The sequence below is a fragment of the Coregonus clupeaformis genome, chromosome 12 (assembly GCF_020615455.1).
Source record: "Coregonus clupeaformis isolate EN_2021a chromosome 12, ASM2061545v1, whole genome shotgun sequence".
NCBI classification, from domain to species: domain Eukaryota; kingdom Metazoa; phylum Chordata; class Actinopteri; order Salmoniformes; family Salmonidae; genus Coregonus; species Coregonus clupeaformis.
Window position 1 is genome coordinate 8,148,227 of NC_059203.1, and position 22,689 is coordinate 8,170,915.

Consider the following 22,689-nt stretch of genomic DNA (forward strand, 5'->3'; position numbering starts at 1 on the left):
GGGAGAAAAAAGTATAACTTTTCAATAACACTGAGACCAGTAGAACAGGATCACCTGAAAACACAGGTATGGAGACCTGTACCACTGTCACTGACCTTTTTTATTTTTGTGTTGCGCACAGTGAAGCGTCGTAGCGTGTAGCAGGCGTGCACTTTGGTGCTCTTTAGCATGACCACAATGTTTCCATACTCCTCGCTGTTCTCTGTGGGCCAGTACTGGTCACATTTTCTCTGCAGGGACACAACACAAAGGACTAGGACCACTTATTTCAATGAATCACAAAGAAACCAAAAGGTTATTACGTGGTTACTAAAAAGTAATGACTATTTTAGTACTGAGAGGGAAGAGATCTATTGAATTGAAGTGTACATACCCTTCCTTTCTCCACCAGGTTGGTGATCATGACGATGATACCAGTGTTCTGTTCCCACACCATCCTCCAGAAGTCCTCAAAGGTGGACTTGAGAGGACCCTGGGCTGCGATGTAGGCCTTGGGCTTGTTATAGCCCTACCATACACAGGGAAACATGGTGAGAGGCCATTCAGAACACAAACACTATGCAAAGATATTGACTTGCTTTGAACTTCAATACATTACACATATTGTACACACATGCATGAAATATGCAATGCACAAACTAACTCACACACAAATACACACTTACACGACCAGACCAGATGGGCCATAAGAGATACACTCACATCAACATAATTGGCATTGATGTAGTCGCTGTGTTTGGAGTCCTTCCCAGCTAATGGCCGTAGCTTCACCCGGCTGTGGTCGTCTGGAGGAGAGAGACAGGGACAGTTAGTGTCTGTGTGTGTGTGCTTGTGTCACATTCCTAGCACTACATATTCTGTCAGTTTTGAAGACACCAGTAGTCTAGATGATGACAGCTGTACTCTGACAAGCAGTAACTGTGTGACATGAAGCATCAAAGCAGTGGTGTGACAGCCTTTCATGGTCCTGTATTGTGATGTGTGCACTACTTACAGGCCACGATGTTGATGTATCTGTTCTTGTGCTTGTTGTCTGGATGGTTGGAGTGCTCCGACGTGATCTTCATGTCCACCGTGCATCGCTGCACCTCCTGTGGGAGCGAGAGACACACACACCAAAGATGACATTTTGGAGCGTGGTGAAAAGAGAGGTTTTGACATAAATGCTGGTGCTGTGAGTTATACAGGCATTTCTGGTGACATCTCAGCAATTTTACGCTGTCAGAATGTGATTGACACAGTAACAGACACAGGGCAGATCTCTCTCTCTCTCTCTACTCTCTCTCTCTCTCTCGCTCTCTCTCTCTCTCTTTCTCTCTCTCTCTCACACTCTCTCTCTCTCTCTCACACTCCTCTCTCTCTCTCTCTCTCTCTCTCTCTCTCTCTCCTTCTCTGTCTCTCTCTGTCTCTCTCTCTCTGTCTCTCTCTCTCTTTCTCTCTCTCTCTCCCCCCTCTCTTTAAGCAGAAGTTGACACGCTCTCTCCCCTTTAGTGCTGTCACACACTCAGCTAACCATCACGCAATCTTCCCAAACCTCAGCTGCTCTCAAACTCTCACAACATCATTCCAGTTCCAGTAGAACCATAAAGCATGCCAACGACTGAGAAGCTTCATGTAGCAATTATATCAACCATCCTTTAAAGTCATGGCAGAAAACATGCCAAAGATGCTTATATTATCTGTGTGTCTCTATCCGATCAGAAAACCAGAGAATACATTAGTATTATGCTCCATCAGTCAGAGTAGCCTCATAGCAACCAGAACATGGCAATGTTGTATGACAAACCAACAACATTTTTCTGACCTTCTAGCACTAATAGGTAACGTTATGGCCGACCAAAGCCCTCAGTTTGGCTTTAGCCCCTCAGTTATTTACAGATCAACAACCTTGTTTTAGCTTTATAGATGTCTCTCTCTGCAAGGTACAAACAGGAATACTCATTTATTCTGGGCACAGTGGAAGAATTCAGACCCCTCATACAAGGCGGATATATATATATATATATATATATATATATATATATATATATATATATATATATATATATATATAAAAATAATGGGGACAGTAAGACGGGGTACATACTGACTGGAAAGCCACTGGTTGATGTGACCACCAGATGGCACATATACATACAGTACATTACACACAGGCATGCACGCATGCAGTCACAAACACACACACACACACACACACGCACACACAAACAAACACACACACAGGCACGTTCATGCACACACATGCATATACACACATACACAAGTACACACACGGAACACGGACACAGCTGCCCACTGGTCCAATTACAGTGTGTATGCCAATGGGGGTGGTGGCATTACAGACTGAGATACTACAAAGTAGAAGATCTCTAGCCAACACCAGGGATAATTCAACCACACTGGACATATGTAGACATTAGAATGACAAGAAGGTTATAAATAACCCCAGAACCCTGTGTGTCTATATGGTGTGAAAGGCGTAAGGGTACAAAGAGTTTCCTGGAACTACAGTAGTACATCTATGAGACATGGTGCAAATGGACACATTTTTATTCACCAAAGACCTAAGTCATGTCATGTAACCAACATGCTGATATGTCTTCTGAATTAGTTTTACTATATTCTCTCTGCAACTCTATCGGTATGCAGTATGCATTCCAGCCCCCCACTCCCCAGCCTCTCCCCCTGTCTTTACTCATCCTACCCACGTCTCCCTGGGGCCCGGCTGGACAAAGCAACTTGTCAGGGACCGAAGACCCTCCAGCCAAAGGGGTTTCGCTCCGCTGCCTTCCCCCTTTCTCCTGCCTCCTTCCTGGGGACAAATAAAGAGCCGTGGTGAGCACGGAGCACTCCATTCACCCAGGAAAGGGGCCCCCCTTAAACCTTAAAGCACTTATAAGTGTCCATCACACTGGCATGGACAACAAGGGGATGGTGGTGGGGGTGGGGGGAGGAGGTTTTGCTAACCCCATGAGAAAACTCAGTGCAGTGCAGTACAGACACACCTTCTTCTGGGGAGGGGGCCACTAAGGAATTCTGAGTGGTTTGCTAAGGGCTGAGAAAGTAAGGGTGGGAGAAGAAGAAGAAGAAGAAGAAGAAGAAGAAGAAGAAGAAGAAGAAGAAGAAGAAGAAGAAGAAGAAGAAGAAGAAGAAGAAGAAGAAGAAGAAGAAGAAGAAGAAGAAGAAGAAGAAGAAGAAGAAGAAGAAGAAGAAGAAGAAGAAGAAGAAGAAGAAGAAGAAGAGGGCAGCAGAGTTGGTTTCTAAAACCACAGTGATGAAATAGGAGAGGTAGCCCATTAAAAGCACATATAGCTGCCAGCATGTGATCAAACTCTCCCTCAAAACAGTCTTAGGACCATTGACTGAGACTTTTGGAGGTAGGCTATTTTTCTCTGAATGAAACATGGCTATGTCTGTCCTAAAGGCTATCACCCAGGCACAGAGCATTATTGATCCTCCATTCAGCTTTCTGTCTCTGATCCACACACATCACAAGGTAATTATTGGTTTAGTAAGTAATGTGACAAAGGTTTCCAGACTGATCTCTCTCTCACTCCCTCACTCACTCACTCACTCACTCACTCACGCAGCCAGCCCAGTCAGGAGACACAAGTATAAAGGCTAAAAGGCCTCTCCCAAATCATCTGCTCCATGACCATTAGCAGCACTATGGGAACCTTAAATGGCCCACACACGCACGCACACATGGACACACATTCTGCCTTCACTCACACGGCAAACCAGACACAACACATTAAGATAACAAGTCAATCAGTGGTTAGAGATAGAGCACAGGCCACCTGGCTAACTCTAACCCACCTGGCTAACTAACTCTAACCCACCTGGCTAACTAACTCTAACCCACCTGGCTAACTAACTCTAACCCACCTGGCTAACTAACCCTAACCTACTTAGCTAACTAACTCTAACCCACCTGGCTAACTAACTCTAACCCACCTGGCTAACTAACTCTAACCCACCTGGCTAACTAACTCTAAACCCACCTGGCTAACTAACTCTAACCCACCTGGCTAACTAACCCTAACCCACCTAGCTAACTAACTCTAACCCACCTGGCTAACTAACTCTAACCCACCTGGATAACTAACTCTAACCCACCTGGCTAACTAACTCTAACCCACCTAGCTAACTAACTCTAACCCACCTGGCTAACTAACTCTAACCCACCTGGATAACTCTAACTCTAACCCACCTGGCTAACTAACTCTAACCCACCTGGCTAACTAACTCTAACCCACCTAGCTAACTAACTCTAACCCACCTGGCTAACTAACTCTAACCCACCTGGATAACTAACTCTAACCTACCTGGATAACTAACTCTAACCCACCTGGCTGAGATGCTAGTCCAACTGTGGTGTTAAGACTGCATATAAAACAACAGAGAGAGCAGTTCTTTACCTCAAAGTTCTCTGAGAAGCCATGCTGGTTGTTGGAGTAGAGCTCTGAGATGTGTTTGATGAACTGCTTGACAGAGATGGCCTCCATGTCATCTGAAAGGGAGACAATACCACACAATTAGACACTTAGTCAGAAACACAGTCACAGTTCGAGTTCAGCACACACTTGTGTCTGGGGAATTCATGGGAAAGTGTAGCAGAGGAACTGAGGTACGTAATCAAGATAAACAGGTTTAATGTACACTACAATGTTTATACCAACCCTCTCTACACTATCTCTCTACACTATCTCTAGGATCTCTGCAACCTGTAATGCCTGTTGAATATATGTCTTGAATATCTATCTTCAACTTAAAAGACAGAGTGATGCAACACATGCAGGAAAGCAGCAGAAAAGTAATTTAAAACGAAAAAGGAGAGGTGAGAGTAATCGCGGCGCCGTCTGCTCTTCCACTCACTATGCTATGTTAAATATTTCACCAATATTTCACCAAGACAAATGAAAGAATGGGTTATTAATGTCCATCAGCTTATGTTTCATATAGGTGAGGTATGTTCACAGCTTTCATCTCAAGCAGCGTCATTAATGATTCACAGTCTCAATCTGGTCCTGGTTTTATTCACTTCTTCACAAAACGGGGTAAAAATAGCGAAGGGAAGATTTCCTAAGGAGTGTGATTGTGGAGAGTAATGAGGGAGATGGAGCTCATCTTGGTGAATGTCCTGTCCTAACTGTGCCTGTGGGAACCTCTCTAAACACTTGTTTAGTGAGACATACGGAGAGCTGGGCTGAACGAACGTTTCATCCATAGGCACCGAATGGGAAATCACACACTCAAACACTTGTAGGAACACACACACCTACTGTATGCACGCACGCACACACTTATTTACACACATGCAAACACGTGTGCACACACACAGAGTGAATGTTTCATAGAGCCAATTTAAGGGATATGGCAGCCTATACTTTTAGATCTTAGCCCAAATGATAATGGTACTTCATAGGACATGCTGTTAACTACAGTGCCCGTTGAAAGCACCCAAATCCATATCTGTACCCCCCTCTGTGTCCTGCTCATAAAATATTGAGAGGAATATTAAGCATGCAAATGCCACTAATCATATCCTTATAGTAAACACAACATATGGCAATAAAAGGAGGTTCAAGATGTCAAACAGCTTCATCAAAAATGTATTAGACATTATTGTCAAAAAAATTTGCCTTTGAAAAATGGTAGTTGGAAATACAATGGAGTAAAATATTGTGGTGTGTGGTATGTCTCTGGTAGTTAGGTATGTGGTGTGTGGTATGTCTCTGGTAGTTAGGTATGTGGTGTGTGGTATGTCTCTGGTAGTTAGGTATGTGGTGTGTGGTATGTCTCTGGTAGTTAGATATGTGGTGTGTGGTATGTCTGGTAGTTAGGTATGTGGTGTGTGGTATGTCTCTGGTAGTTAGGTATGTGGTGTGTGGTATGTCTCTGGTAGTTAGGTATGTGGTGTGTGGTATGTCTCTGGTAGTTAGGTATGTGGTGTGTGGTATGTCTCTGGTAGTTAGGTATGTGGTGTGTGGTATGTCTCTGGTAGTTAGGTATGTGGTGTGTGGTATGTCTCTGGTAGTTAGGTATGTGGTGTGTGGTATGTCTCTGGTAGTTAGGTATGTGGTGTGTGGTATGTCTCTGGTAGTTAGGTATGTGTTGTGTTTCTCTGCTGCTCATATTATCATGAGGTTGAAATCCCCAGAGAGAGAGAGAGATGTCAGGGAGGCTTAGAGAGGTGGTGGTGGTGGTGGGGTGTCAGTTGAGACAATTAGCGCTGTGAGAAGCAGGTTAATCATTGTGGTCACATTGGGCCGTCCCCTCACTGCTGCTCATTCTCCAATAGATCACTGCAGACCCACTGGGGCTGTTGATACAGTATACAGACTGAGTCTACTGTTTTTACAGCTTTATCTGAGGGAATTAACCAGTAATCTTTAGCTTCATTTCTGCACAAATCTATTTAAAGAAAGAGTATGCCTATTTCAGTCCTCCAAACCCCTGATCAAGATCAAAACAACCCAGAAACAACCCTCTAATCAACATTAGGCTATTATATAAACATTGTCTTACATCATAGTCAATATAGTCTAATAAAGCCACATACCTGTTGATACATCGCTAGGAGTTACAATCTGCTGGGGAGAATGTAGAGTACTGAAGTAGGTTCTCAAAGTTAAGACCCTTTTAAGGAGGAGGAAAGAGGTCTTCTGGTGCCCACTTTATAAGCCTGCCCTGTCCCTGATCTGGGAAGTGCTTTGCCATTGGTTTAAATAGGCACATTGGACACAGCTCTCTGTGCCAAAGCTCATTGTGAATGGCACTCAGTCAGTCCAAATGGATTTGGATGCTGGGGGAGAATCTTGGATGTAAGGGGAGATGTTAGATATGGAAGAGTGGGTCTTTGAGGGTCAATCTCCATGCCTCTTAGGTTTGATCCACTGGCTGGACAGAGTGAGAGAGAGAGAGATCCAGCAGTCCTCTACCCTCCTCCCCTTCCATCCTCCTTTAACATGGTGCATTTGGGCTAAACCAATGACGACAGGGAACGCTCATAAATGGGTTTAAACACTAACATGAATGAGCGCACACAAACACCTGTACATACTCATCACATAATTATGAGGGAACAGTGTGTTCTAGCATAACAACACCAGTACTGATCACACACATGCACATCTCAATGCACACACTATGCATCACTAACAGATCCTTTGGAAAAACAACAACATATTTGTAATAACTATTCATTTACTCTTCAACAGAGCCCATATGTCACGCCCTGGCTTTGGGGACTCTGAAATGTTGAGCCAGGGTGTGTAGTTTCTGTGGTATATTTTCTAGCCTGTTTGGCACTAGTCGGTGTGGGATCTTGTTCCGTTAAGGTTTGTTTTGTGTAACCTAGGACTTCATGTTTCGTTTGTTTGTTGTTTTGTCGTGAGTTAAGTACTTAATAAATTGTACGCTTATCACGCTGCGCCTTGGTCCGTATCTTCCATAAACGATTGTGACAGAAGATCCCACCAAAAGAGGACCAAGCAGCGTGTCCAGGAACAGACAGCCTGGACCTGGGAGGAGATCCTGGACGGGAAGGGATCCTGGACTTGGGAGGAGATTCAGGCCGGAATGGATCGCCGTCCTTGGGAGGAGACTGTGGAGGCGCGCTATAGAGAGGAGCAGCGGCAAAGCAGAGGGTACCGGCCGAGGAGGAAGCCCGAGAGACAGCCCCAAGAAAATGTTTGGGGGGGAGCTAAAAGGGTGGTTGGCGGAGCCTAGGGTTAGAGCAGAGCCAACTCCCCGTACTCAGGCTAGGAAGCGTATGACTGGGCAAGCTCCGTGTTATGCGGAGCTACGTACTGTGCCGCGAGTGGTCCGGCACAGTCCTGTACGTCCTGTGCTAGCACCACGCACGTGTCGTGCAAAGATGGGCATTCAGCCAGGACGGGGTGTGCCGGCTCAACGCTCGTGGTCTCCAGTATGCCTCCTCGGTCCCGTATATCCTGCACCAGTGCCACGTGCTGTAGCGCCAGTACGAGTGCACAGCCCCGTACGTCCTGTGCTGATGCCTCACACGTATTGTGTGGAAGTAGGCATTCAGCCAGGACAGGTTGTGTCAGCTCTCCGCTCCAGACCTCCAGTCCGCCTCCACAGTCCGGCCTGGCCCGTTCCAGCTCCCCGCACCAAGCCAGTGGTGCGTGTTCCCAGTCCAGCCCGGCCTGTTCCTGCTCCCCGCACCAAGCTAGTGGTGCGTGTTCCCAGTCCGGTCCGGCCTGTTCCTGTCCCTCGCGCCAAGCCAGTGGTGCGCGTCGCCAGCCCGGTCCGGCCTGTTCCTGTCCCTCGCGCCAAGCCAGTGGTGCGCGTCGCCAGCCCGGTCCGGCCTGTTCCTGCCCCTCGCACCAAGCCAGTGGTGCGCGTCGCCAGGCCGGTCCGGCCTGTTCCTGCCCCTCGCACCAAGTGGGATCTTGTTCCGTTAAGGTTTGTTTTGTGTAACCTAGGACTTCACGTTTCGTTTGTTTGTTGTTTTGTCGGTAAAATGTAAAATGTAAATGTCGTGAGTTAAGTACTTAATAAAATGTACGCTTATCACGCTGCGCCTTGGTTCGTATCTTCCATAAACGATCGTGACACCATAGAGGTGGCTGGATGTTGAAATAGTGGTCTCATGTAAGGAGATTGGTCATATGCAGTCTCATATGGTTTCTCTACTGTATGTGAGTGGTGTCTGTACAGGTTGTACATTATTGATGCCTAAAGGATTCCAATGAAACCAGAGAGGAGCAGAACTATGTGGGACTAGGCTACTCCCCCTTGACCCTGAGTGTCTATTACACTGACCACAGTCAGAAAGTGAAAGTTTGGTCAACTTCCGAGCTGGGCGTCATGTTGTTGTGATAAGCATTCCACTCATCCATTCATGATTCCTGGAGTACTATGGGGATAAAAGGGATGCTCTAATTGGTGCTTACCTGGGATAGGGATGACAGGGATGTTCTCATTGGGCACCACTCTGGGAGAGCTACTGTCTTCTACGTAGAAATGAGCCGTCTGGAAACACCTCCTGAGAGGGAGAGAGAGAGAGAGAGATGGTACAGACTCAGTGAGCATAGCCTTGCTATTGAGAAAGGCCGCCGTAGGTAGACCTGGCTCTCAAGAGAAGACAGGCTATGTGCACACTGCCCACAAAATGAGGTGGAAACTGAGCTGCACTTCCTAACCTCCTGCCAAATTTATGACCATATTAGAGACACATATTTCCCTCAGATTACAGAGATCCACAAAGAATTCGAAAACAAACCCAATTTTGATAAACTCCCTTATCTACTGGGTGAAATACCACAGTGTGCCATCACAGCAGCAATATTTGTGACCAGTTGCCACAAGAAAAGGGCAACCAGTGAAGAACAAACACCATTGTAAATACAACCCATATTTATGTTTATTTATTTTCCTATTTGTACTTTAGCTATTTGCACATTGTTACAACACTGTATATTTACATAATATGGCATGTGAAATGTCTTTATTCTTTTGGAACTTCTGAGTGTAATGTTTACTGTTAATATTTATTGTTTATTTCACTTTTGTTTACTATCTACTTCACTTGCTTTGGCAATGTTAGCATACTTTCCCATGCCAATAAAGCCCTTAAATTGAATTGAATTGAATTGAGAGAGAGAGCGAGAAACGCACATCGTCAGTGACACGTTAGACCTGTGAATAATGTATCAGCATTGTCATCAGCGACGCCACAGGTGACAATCCCCCCCAAAGTAAACACAGATGGTGCTGGAGACGTGGAACAGGATCAAGGTGTACTTTGAACTCCTCCAGAGCAGGCGAACATGAGCGTAAACACACAGTCACACACACACTCTCACAGCTCTCACACAGTCAGAGTGAAGACTCACATAAACACTAAGAGAATCCATTTGTTTTCAGTTTAAGCATACTGAATGTCTGAGGTCAAACAAAGATCAAGAGGGCAAAGTACACATAGAAACAAGATTAATGGAGGTGTGTCTGGAAAGACATCTAGCTCTAGACTAAGCACTGACTTCAGGAAAGTGAACTGTACATAAACATATTACACTTTACGCTTCAGCAAAGAGCTCTCCTCTAACAGAGATAACAGCTACAATATGGAAACAATGTAAAGAGTAAAAAATTAACTGTTCCTCTCTTTAAAAATCTCAAAGTGAAAGAATAACTAGCCTACTTATTTCTTCCTCAATGACAGCACTCCAAACGAATAAGCCTGGCGAGAACCTCACCCCTTAAAAAGAGGATATAGGTGAGAAAAGGAAAACAGATAAATAATCTTTGTAGGAGAGAGGAGCATAGGTCTGAGCTTGAACCAGAGGCTACATACCAAATACAGAGTAAAGTCACTGTACGTGTGTGTCTATGGTCCTACTCCTACCTGTAGTTTATGCAGAGTAGATTGCAGAAACTGGTCATCCTAGAGAGTGAAGAAGAGGAGAGACAGAACAGCCTTTGCCGGCAGCGTCTGCATGCTGAACCAGACCAGCAGACGGAGGAGAAGAGAGGAGGAGTAGAGGGGAGGGCTTCCCTGTCCTCTCTGCTCTAACATTTATATTTGAGTCATTTAGCGGACGCACTTATCCTAATGGTCCCCCATAGGAATCGAACCCACAACCCTGGCGTTGCAAGCACCATGCGCTACCAACTGAGCCACACAGGACCACAAACAAGCCGGAGGAGCAACGGCCTCTCTCTCTCTCTGTCTAGTAACAGTTCCTAGATCTTTCCCCAGTAATTCTCCTGTGTGTTTATAGTCAGGCTCAGGGTTGGTTGACCTAATCTCAGACCAGTCATTACCAGGTCATTACTCATTGGCGGGCTTACTGTCCACGGGCAGCCAATGTGGTCCCGGCGGGGGAGGGGTCACAAGGCAACATGGAGCTCTGCTCCACAATAGGATTAGAATTACCCAACACTCCCCTCTCACGCCTCAGACACCTGCTACTGCCCAGGAGACCTTGAGCTCAAGCCCCACCCGTTCGTCTGTGTATGTGTGTGTGTATGAATAGATAGTCTACTGTGACAGATCCCCTGGGCCTACAGCGTCTGGGGGGCTGTCACCATCCAGACAACATCTCTGTAACACCAGGAACTTTATCTCTGAACACACACACACACACACACACACACACACACACACACACGCGCACGCACACACACACACACACACACACGCGCACGCACACACACACACACACACACACACACACACACACACACGCACACGCACGCGCACGCGCACGCACACACACACACACACACACACACACACACACACACACACACACACACACACACACACACACACAGTTGTCTGATCCGCAGGACACAAAGGTAGGCTCAGCACACACTCTGTGCTCAGGTCACCCAGGCTAGGTAGGATAAGCTGAGTCTAAATGCTAGTTTAACCCAAACAGCCAGCCTAATCTTCCTTAGCCTGCTGCTGCAGCCATGAGCTCTGCCATATGTTCTCCCCAGAGGCCCCCTACAGGCCTCAGGGGGTGCTGCACTTCCATTAGCCTTTGTGACAGAGCCCTATGAACACCACGGGTAAAGGTTACCCTCCAGGCACAGATCAAGGATGAGCTTACCCTCCTGAAATCCTACAACCTTAACCATTAGGGCGGAAACATAAAACTGACCTGAGATCAGTGTCTAGGGACAGCTTCCTCCTGCTCTGCTGGGTCTCAATGAGGGGCTAATCATTTGGCCATGGCTGAGGACCTTTAACGGAGCCGGGGGTGGTGAGAACCAGAGAGGTCACGGCCCTCACTCAGAGGAGAGATGGTCTTTGAACCCAGGCTGGCATTAAACGCCTATTTGAAGTGCTATGGATGAGCTTTGATGATAAAGACCTGGAGGTCTGACATTGCTCTCTTCAGCATCATAGGAATCATATAAATCTTACAGTAAGAGTTATTGGCTGGAAACTAGTGCTCATTCCCTCAATGCTATCTAGATTATGCTTTTGGTGTGACAGTATTTGCAGATGGGTGAGTGTGTATGTATGTAAACAAGCTTGCTGTTGAATAAATTCAAATGTGCATGCCCTCCACTACGATGGCAGATGCAAAACCCACTGGGTGAGCTCTGTGTCAGTTTTTCACAGTGGCTGCTTAGTGTGTGTGTTCTCACCCCTGAACCCCCATGGCTGAGCCTGCTCTGCTCCAGAGTGGAGCCATGAAGGGGAGCAGATGGCCGGTCATACCCCTGGGCCTTAACCCATGAAGGTGGCAGCAGGGGTCTACTATAGGGCACTGGTGCTGCTGGGGAGAGCAGGGACAATAGCCAGCTCACACACTGACACATGGAGAGAGACCACAGAGGATGCTCGGGGGGTTGAATTAGCACTGGAGTGCACAAATCTCACAACGTCTGTTGACCAGCACTGTCTGTAGCATTTCACCCTCCTTCAAACTATCAACACGATTTGGGGAAACATTCTTCCTGACAGGTTTTATTCAGCTACGTGAGTGTGATGTGTCAGTGTGTGTTATGGTGCCCACCTCCAGTAGACGAGCACGGCCAGCAGCAGGATGAGGCAGACGAAGGTGAGGGCAGAGACCACCATCAGGGGGATGATCCACTCCATCCTGCCCACCCCGGGGGCACCCTGCCGGGTCAGGTTGGACACGCTTGTCCTCTCTGAAACAGGAGGAGAGGAGACACAATCAGTCAGAATAACAGCAACATTTACTGGACAATATGGGGATACTGATCTGGAAGTGGAGAGGTAAGGAATGAGGTCGAAGACACATTTAGCCAGGGTTAACTCAGCTTCACAAAGGTACAAAACAAGCCACAAACGAATGATAAACAATGATGTCTTAAAATTAGCTTGCCATGTTATCAACCAAAGACTCATGTTACCGGCCGATTTACCTTGGTAAAGTGCTGACTACATGATCAGCCAGAATGTTTGCCCAGAAACCACCACTCTATGTAGACTGGTGTGGTACTATTCCATAATACTCAAAAAACGTGCTGTGAATCTTTGGCCGTGCCTACCAAAGAAACAGTAGCCTCTCTTCATACCAAATGCTACCAGCGACAACACATTCCTGTCCTGTCAAAGACAGGTATTCTAAAGTTAGCCACACTACCTGCCAAAATCTATCAACATCATCAGCACCTCAACCTACTGTATCTAGACTGGAGCTTTACACAGACAGCAACAACCCTGGATCACATTCAATAGGCACACACAGGAGAAAACATGTTCAATAACAACAAAAAACGGTAAAGATGAATTGATATTGGATACGTCTAGAACATCAACAATCAAAACATCCTCTGTTTATGAAGAAAACCCTGGTACTACATAGCCAGCCTGTCTTACTACCCAGATGCTCCACTATATCCCATCCATCCTGAGGCACTAAAGCCACTGAGCACGCCCCCCTCCCCGCTACCCCGCTACCCTACCTACCCAGGGCTGGTTCTCCTGCGGTGCTGTTCCTGGCCGCCCCCATGGCTTCACTCTGCAGCAGGAGCCCGGGCGGTGGTGGTAGTGGCACAGTGGGGGTAGTCCTGGGAATCAGAGACAACAGCCCCCTGCACTGCAGCACAGCCAGCCGCTACCACAGCCTCTCTCTCTCTCCCCCCCATCCACACACACCAGGCAGGCAGCGGAACCATGATGTGCTGCTGTGCTCTTCTCTGCTCTGCTCTCTCCTGTCTGCCTCTCACGCTAACACGAGACGTCCCGAAAAAACAACGCTAGCGGAAGTACGCAGGGACGCACAGGGGCACACATGCATATTGATGCCACACAAACAAACAAACACACACACACACCAATGGTCTACATGACTCAAGTGCCAGGCAGGGAGCTATTAATGAAGCAGAGGGTTTTTACCCTGCAGCTGCGTCTCTGCTCTGAGCTCATGTCACCGGCTCTGAAAGTAGGCCAGCACTAAATAGAACACAGAGGAGGGAGAGAGAGGAGGAAGGAGAGAGGAGGAAGGAGAGAGAGGAGGAAGGAGAGAGGAGGAAGGAGAGAGAGGAGGAAGTAGAGAGAGGAGGAAGTAGAGAGAGGAGGAAGGAGAGAGAGCAGGAAGGAGAGAGAGGAGGAAGGAGAGAGAGGAGGAAGTAGAGAGAGGAGGAAGTAGAGAGAGGAGGAAGGAGAGAGGAGGAAGGAAAGAGAGGAGGAAGGAGAGAGAGGAGGAAGGAGAGAGAGGAGGACGGAGAGAGGAGGAAGGAGAGAGGAGGAAGGAGAGAGGAGGAAGGAGAGAGAGGAGGAAGGAGAGAGAGGAGGAAGGAGAGAGGAGGAAGGAGAGAGAGGAGGAAGGAGAGAGGAGGAAGGAGAGAGGAGGAAGGAGAGAGGAGGAAGGAGAGAGAGGAGGAAGGAGAGAGGAGGAAGGAGAGAGGAGGAAGGAGAGAGAGGAGGAATGGGAAACAACAAGGATGGAAAGAGGGAGTGAGAAAGACAAGGAAGGAGAGAAAGAGAGGGAGTGGTAAAGACGAGGAATGAGAAAGCTGGGAGTGGGAGAGATAAGAAAGAAGGGGTAGTGGGAGTGAGAAAGATGAGGAAGTAGAGGGAGTGGGAAAGAAGGAAGGAAAGAGAGGGGAGAGTCCTATCCTACAGAAACGTGTATCAAATACACATCTTCAAGTTATTGTTTTAGCGAGTAACTCATATTCACCCTTCATATTGTATGAACAGCTTTAGTTACATAGACGTAACTGTATACCCGTATTTCCTGTGAAAATCATAATATTATGGTTTTCCATTAAATGTATATTACAGTATAACCCAGCAGACCTAGTCAATATTGCATACAGTCTACTGTAGTTAAGACTGTCTGCAAGGCAGTGGCAGTTTAAAACCCTTAACTGTACTTCCAGCAGTGTGTGTTCAGCATTAGCCACAGTCTCTCAGCATGTAGAGAGCTCTCCTGGGCAGATAGGTCACTTTAATACTTTCAACACCTACTGTATGTCATTCAGTATAACCATACAGGGCCTTCGGAAAGTATTCAGACCCCTTGACTTTTTCCACATTTTGTTACGTTATGTGCCTTTTACTGAGGAGTGGGTTCCGTCTGGCTACTCTACCATAAAGGCCTGATTGGTGGAGAGCTGCAGAGATGGTTGTCCTTCTGGAAGGTTCTCCTATCTCCATAGAGGAAATCTAGAGCTCTGTCAGAGTGAACACCAGGTTATTGGTCACCTCCATGACCAAGGCCCTTCTCCCCCCATTGCTCAGTTTGGCCGGGCGGCCAGCTCTAGAAAGAGTCTTGGTGGTTCCAAACATCTTCCATTTAAGAATGATGGAGGCCACTGTGTTCTTGGGGACCTTCAATGCTGCAGACATTTTTTGATACCCTTCCCCAGATATGTGCCCCGACACAATCCAGTCTCGGAGCTCTACGGACAATTCCTTCAACCTTATGGCTTGGTTTTTGCTATGACATGCACTGTCAACTGTGGGACCTTATATAGACAGGTGTGTGCCTTTCCAAATCATGTCCAATCAATTGAATTTAACACAGGTGGACTCCAATCAAGTTGTAGAAACATCTCAAGGATGATTGATGGAAACAGGATGCGCCTTAGCTCAATTTCGAGTCTCATAGCAAAGGGTCTGAAAACGTATGTAAATCATTCTAAAACCCTGTTTTCGCTTTCTCATTATGGGGTATTGTGTGTAGATTGCTGAGGGAATTTAAAAAAAAAATCAATTTTAGAATAAATGTGGAAAAAGTCAAGGGGTCTGAATACTTTCCGAAGGCACTGTATGTGTGTAGGTGTTGGTGTGGGTGTAAATGGGTATGTGTGGGTATGAAAAAGCCTCTAAACTGAACCATGGTGTGTCTAATACAAGGCTGTCATATTCCTTTCCACTTTATAGTCATATTATTAGGAATCACATACTGTGGAAAGGAAAAAGAACAAGTGGAGACAGGGAGTACAATTTGGTCTCGGATCCAATCCTGATGCCCTTTCATTATTTTACTCAGATTCAAGATTAACTGAAAAGTACATAGTATAATGCATGTTCTCACCTGTGTGTATGGAGAAAGGCCAGTGGCTCTTGTTCCCTCCTGTGCTGGGCCTGAGGGTGGGGGAGGGGCTGTCTGGGGCTGGGAACTCTGCCGGGTTATTCCCTGGCTCCGTGGTAGGGGGCACCACCGTGTCTGTCTCCACCGTGCTCTGTGTGTGTGTCACCAGCTGGTCCTCCACAGCACTAGAGGGCGTAGTGCTGCTGGTGTTAGTCTCAGAGTCCCCTTCTTCTCTTCCTTTCTCTTTGGCAGTCGAGGCTGGGGCGGTCGTGGGATGCTCTTTCACCACCGTGCTGTTCATCTGCTTCTCTACCTTGTCCGCCACTGTCGCTTTCTTCTCTTTCGTCTCTTTCTCTTTCTCCTCCTCGTCTTCCTCCTTATCCTCCTCTCCTTCCTTCTCTCCCTCCTCTCCCTCACTTTTTGCACCTTTCTCCCTGTCCTCGGCTCCCTCTCCGTTGTCTTTGGCTGCGTCAGCGCTCTGGGAGGCTGCAGGTTCGGTGGTGGGCTGACGAGGGGGGGCAGCGGTGGGATTCTGTCTGGAAGCAGAAGCTTTGGTCGGCCACACAGAACTGGGAAAGGAGGAGATGACCCCACCACTGAACCCCAGCCCAGCCAGGAGGGTACTGGTCACCACGGAGGCCACCGTCGCCTGGCTACCACTGGAGGACGGGCCGATGCCTGTCGCCATGGAGACGAAGGAGAAAGGGAGGCCGGAGGAGGTCCAGGTGGAGGAGCCGGAGCTGATGGGAGCCATGTCAGCTGAAGAGGCCGGAGAGACGGTGGGCTAGAGAAAGAAACGACAAGCGAAAAGGGGTGAGAGGGTAAGAAAAGGAGGGAAAAGAGAGACAGACAGGGCAGTAGAGAAATGGCTGAGTTACACAACACCTCACATCATAATGTATCCCTTCCTATTTCCTCTTCCCGGCCCCCATGGCTTCACTCCGGGCGGTAGTGGTAGTGGCACAGTGGGGGTAGCCCTGGGAATCAGAGACAACAGCCCCCTGCACTGCAGCACTCTCTCTCTCCCCCCCCATCCACACACACCAGGCAGGCAGCAGAACCATGGTGGAAGAATATTTACATGCCATATCAACCCATACCCATCAGTAATCATGTAAATGTAGAACTGTTTCATCAACTGAAAGGAGAAATAAGTCAAGTACGTGATATGCTATCTTCTGCTCAATATTGATATTTCATTAACATCTGTGGACTGACAAGTAGGCTAGTTGAGAGTATCTGAGTCACAGTGGATGCATGCTCTCCAGCACAGAAGTTTGATAATGAGACAGTGCTGCTCCCTGCTGGAGAGAGGCAGTACTACAGAGGGTTCACTCAACACTCACCATCCCTGTTTTAACTATCCTTGTTCCTTCAAATATCCTGGTGGTGTTAGCTGAAAGGAGACCATAAAATTAAAACTTCTTAACCAATGATAATCAACATATAGTTTACTGTATAGACAGTGTAATACTGTTATTGATTCTAGCTGCGCAACAAATCAACATAGGCATTTAGACAGACAGAGATATGTGATGAGGAGGAGGAGAGTAGCACTAAACAAGACAACAAAGGAACAAAACAAGAGACAAAGAGATGTGAGATAAATATAAACTGAACGATGCAACGTGAGGGAAATACTTACAGATTGTTTTTACAAAAGTGAAAAGAAAAAATGAAGGAAAGAGGGTGATGATGAGGATGATAATGAGGAAGATGAGGAAGAGTCACCTCTGAAGAGCATGCTCTGGCTGAAGTCACTGCGCATGTCATTCATACACACAGCCTGCACCCGGAACAGGTACAGCACGTCAGGAGACACCGGAGTGATGACAGCTTCCTGTAACACACAACCAGGGGACGTCAGCAGTACACAGGAGCACCACACACATCTACACGTGTCCCTGTGTTTTTGTTGGAGCAGGGCTGCAGGCTCCTGCTGCACACTTCCCCTAAACCCATGTAGCTAGTAGACTGTCTGCTATAGAGGAGGAGTGTGTGTACCATAGAAATATGATGGATTCTATATCTATGGTGTGTACTCCTACACTTAGGGCGGGTGGCAAGAGCACACAGTAATACAGACTCACACACACACTCACACACACACACATCTATGTCTTACTATACTTATGAGGACTTTCTGGGGACCAACAATTGATTCCCATTCAAAATCCTATTTTCCATAACCTCTTATCCTAAACCTAACCCTAACCACTAACACGTAACTTTAACCCTAATTCTAACCCTAACTCCTAAGCCTAAAATAGCCTTTTACAAGTGAGGATCGGCAGAATGTGCTTACTTCTCTGAATTTTTGTTGGTTTATTATTCTTGTGTGGACTTCTGGTACTCACAAGTATAGTAAACTGTGTATACACACACACACACACACACACACACACACACACACACACACACACACACACACACACACACACACACACACACACACACACACACACACACACACACACACACACACACACACACACACACACACACACACACACACACACACACACACACACACACACACTCACACACACACACACACACAGCAGACACAGACACAGACACAGACACACAGACACAGACACACACACACACACACACACACAGTTTGATGAGTTCTGGCTACCTTCCTGGAGAGGTCACACAGCTTAGCTTAGAATTCTGTCGTGGCTAAAATGATGACATAACACAGCCTGCCCCCATGACCCCAACACAGCACAGAGGGCAGAGGTCACAAAATGAAGGTTAGAGCATGGTGGGAAAATATATGCTCTCTCTCTCACTCTCTCTCTCAGTGCGTTTCTTCCCTCAGCTCTCTCTCTCTCTATCTACTTTCCTTATTTCTGTAGACAACAAACACTGGATTTACCACAGATTATTGAGTGGTAAGATTGTAGGAACACTGTAGCAACAATACATAAAACAACTGAAACAATTTTTAATTAGGATGCAATAAATCACCGTGGGCTGAATATGGGAGGTAGAGACAGGGCTGAGTTACACCTCACATCGTAATGTATCCCTTCCTATTTCCTCTTTATGGTGTACGCATTCCAAATCACACGCCTGAATTATCCCCACGGTGGGGAGATGGAGGTCCAATACACCGCTAAATGCATGAGGAATGGCTATTATCATAACTCACATTCTCTGGTGTCCGATCGCCAGGGAGGGCTCGCCGCACAACTAAATCTTACATTAAGTAATAGCGTTTGTTCTCCCCTCACCACCACCACCTCCTCCCTGATTTATGCATGTTCCGCACAGTTTAATTCAGTTAAGGATGTGTCTGCCCTGTTCCCAGGCGGTTATTACAAGAGGAGAGGGCTGTAAAGACGGACGGCAGGCAGCAGGCAGGAAGGTGGGGCTGGAGCAGGGCTGGAGTGGTTTAGTAGGCTTCTCCATTGATTCTGACGACAGGTTTCATAAAGCCTGGCTGTACCGTGCGCTCCCTAATGTGACCCACATAATGGTGGTGCCCAGGGAACAGACAGAGAATAAAAATGGAAATGACAATCTGAAAAGAAAAGGAGGAGAGGTGGAGGGAGAAAGAGAGAACAAAAGAGAGTGAGAAAGGGAAATAGATGGAGATTGAGAGAAATAATAAAAAAAGAGTGAAAGAACAGGAAGGAGTGGTGAGAGGAGGAAGAATGGCTGAGACAAGAGAGGCTGCGGTACATGGGGAGATTAGATTCTGTTAATGATGGGCAGCCCTCAAAGAAAATAACCACCACATCTCTCCTCTGTTCTCTCCTCCGCTGTCCCTTGTTCTCCCTCCCTCTATCAGCAGGCAGGAATCCCTCCCTCCCGCTCCTCATTAAATCTCAGACCCCAATCGGAACACAATGGCAGGATAGTGAAAGAGCTGTGGGTGTTTCAAATGCCAGCGCTGCTGCTGTTAAATGGCTGGGGGCGGCTCTGATCCTTCCATTGGTGTTTCATAATGCTAGTTCCAAGGTCAAACTACCAACAGTGTCACTACAGCAGGTCTCCACACGCAGTCTAATACGCAGCCAATTTATCATCATTTTTCAGTCTACCTCACCAGTTTCTACATTGTCACTGTGTGTGGTAGAGTAATTTGGGTTGTGTTAATGTAGTCTCACTCATTCACTCACTGTCTTGAACATGTGCATGTGTGAGTGTGATAAAAACTGACCAGTTTGTTTTGGCTGTCGGTGATGTGTGTCTCCTCGTAGGACTCATCGTGTTTGGTCCAGCTGTAAGAGATGAGGAAGGAGATGATTGGCGGGTGGTAGGTGAACTCTGGCCGGGTCCATCGCACCACCAGGGCCGTGCGGTTCAGATGCTGCACCTTCATGTTGATGGGAGCACTGCTGCACACTGAGAGAGAGAGAGAGGAGGGAGAGAGAAAAAGAGAGAGAGAGAGAGAGAGAGAGAGAGAGAGAGAGAGAGAGAGAGAGAGAGAGAGAGAGAGAGAGAGGTGGGAAAGAGAGGTATAGGGAGGGAGTAGGGGAGATGTGGGAGAGAAAAGAGAAGGAAAAAAGAAAGAGGTTCTTACACTGTGGTCCCACAACGATCTGTAATGTCAGACAAAGGACTGCCGGAGGATAGGAGAACCCACCACACACGCATGGACACACACATGTATGTATATTCGCCACACACACATACAGTACATGTAGACACATGAGATCGATGAAAGTGACAAAGATGCAATGAACAGAGAGCGAGAGAGATGAGAGATGTGTGTGGATGTGTGCTATCTGGGCTTTGAGGCTTCTGTGACTTATGGAGCTGTTCCACCAGACAGCAGCATCCGTCTTAGGGCTAAAACAATACAGACTCATATATACGTGCCTCCAGGCCTTCCATCTAGGTTTTATATCTCCCTATTCCCTATATATATGCATGCCTCCATAAATCATACTGTGGGTCAGTTCAGAAGCAGTGTTGTTCCCTCATATGGCCACTAGATGTCTCTGTTTGACCAGAATGAGCAGAGTGCCGAGTCCTCAGCTCTGCAAGATGTTGCATGGCGTCAAAGGCAGCCAGGCAGCTCCATGGCTCTGTAGTCTCCACAGCAGAGGGATTAATTCCTCAGCATGTCAGGAAGCTGAAAATATCACTTCAATAATCAAACCCTGTTTTATTCACAGGGAAATCTTCCAGAGATCTGCTTTATTTCTCTCAGAACTCCCTCACCTGAACAGACGTCATTCCACCCAGTGAAGACAGACAGACTAGACTAAAGAACCAAATGCTGCCTACATTTTTATCATCAGCTTTATTATTACTAATAGCCCAAGGATGAATACAACACACGGTCTAAACAAACAGCGTTGATATGTGTGAGTACACTCACTGTTATTGTGGAATGATAAAGCAGGCTCATACCTAAGAATAGCCTATTATGAGTTGTGTGTGACTAATTAATTAGTCATAAATAGTAGCAATGCGGTCATCCAATAATATCCTGATGAATAGCAGTTGTGGTTTGGCATTATCAAAGTGATTAGTCACTCCCCTCTACCCCTGTACTGCTGCCTGCCACCTGGCTGGCTTAGCCAATGGAACCTGTTCGACCTCCACACACACAGGGTGTCCTCTAGATAACACCTAGCTGGGGTGGGTCAGCCTGCACTGTCACTCTCAGAGAGAGTCTCTCAGCACATGTGTGTGAGAGAGAGATAGAGAGAGATAGAGAAATAGAAAGACAAGAGAGAGAGGTGAGAGAGGTGAATAGGGGACAGTAGGTAAGGTGGCATTGCTGTGATGAAAGGCATAAGAGGATCTCTCCTTCCTCCCTCCCAGGCCCCATAGCCCCTCATGACTCCACTCTGATAGCAACAAGATCTCACTGTCTCACTTCAGTATTCAATGTTTGTCCAGAGGGGGGGATAAACATAAAAACTTGACGATTAAATGTAGGGATTAATTCCGACTGGTTAATGTAAGGGTTAAGGTTTGGGATAAGTTTAAGGTTAAAACGGAAAAAATTCAAATGAGTACCTAGCACTGGGATTGAACCTGCGATCCTCAGAGATGTAGCTCGCGGTTCAAGCACTACCTCAATACCCATCCACAACACCCTAGCAAGCCGTGAGCCTACTAGATGGTCATAGGCGCTCACGTTGACCCTAGCATCTCTTGAAGTCCTGGGGACCTGGACAAACGTCTAATACTGCAGTGGATCTGGTGTGACCTGACTGCGGATAGATGGGGGCTTGCAGCAATAGTACAGCAGAGTGCACAGACAGTTATTTCAGAGCACCTACATTTGAAATTTGTGATAATTACTGAGATATTGGGCTCTCCAGAACCAGGTAATGTTTTCTGATTTCCTTTTTTCATTAGCAGCCATTCTACAGGATACAGGTGACAGAATATAATAGCTCCTTGACCAGAGACTTCTAAGTTGTCACTCAGTCCTTCACTGTAGCAGTTCATAGCATACCATTCCCCTTTGTGTTTCAAGGGCAGAGGGGATGGAGTAACGGACTTCCGACACACACAAATGCATGTACACACACACACACACACACACACACACACACACACACACACACACACACACACACACACACACACACACACACACACACACACACACACACACACACACACACACACACACACACACAGGGGAAAGGTAGTGATGGCAAGGGGGACATCATTCTTTCATACTGGCCACCAAAGAGGAGAGGAT

At 46.9% G+C, this 22,689-nt stretch overlaps 1 protein-coding gene across 2 annotated transcripts in view; it reads right to left on the reverse strand.

Annotated features, from left to right (window-relative positions):
- Positions 1-22,689, reverse strand: part of LOC121577761 (receptor-type tyrosine-protein phosphatase gamma-like) — a 283,598-nt gene that overhangs the window by 19,109 nt on the left and 241,800 nt on the right. The window contains exons 9-20 of one of the 2 annotated variants that reach the window (XM_045223695.1): positions 20,179-20,363; positions 17,736-17,844; positions 17,351-17,400; positions 16,008-16,788; positions 12,507-12,645; positions 8,925-9,016; positions 4,422-4,513; positions 2,705-2,812; positions 995-1,091; positions 703-785; positions 374-508; positions 96-230 (exon numbers count right to left, since the gene is read on the reverse strand). In XM_045223695.1, the coding sequence (XP_045079630.1) occupies positions 96-230; positions 374-508; positions 703-785; positions 995-1,091; positions 2,705-2,812; positions 4,422-4,513; positions 8,925-9,016; positions 12,507-12,645; positions 16,008-16,788; positions 17,351-17,400; positions 17,736-17,844; positions 20,179-20,363 (2,006 nt within the window). The remainder of the gene's footprint in view (positions 1-95; positions 231-373; positions 509-702; positions 786-994; positions 1,092-2,704; positions 2,813-4,421; positions 4,514-8,924; positions 9,017-12,506; positions 12,646-16,007; positions 16,789-17,350; positions 17,401-17,735; positions 17,845-20,178; positions 20,364-22,689) is intronic. The other variant, XM_045223696.1, reaches the window with a different exon arrangement.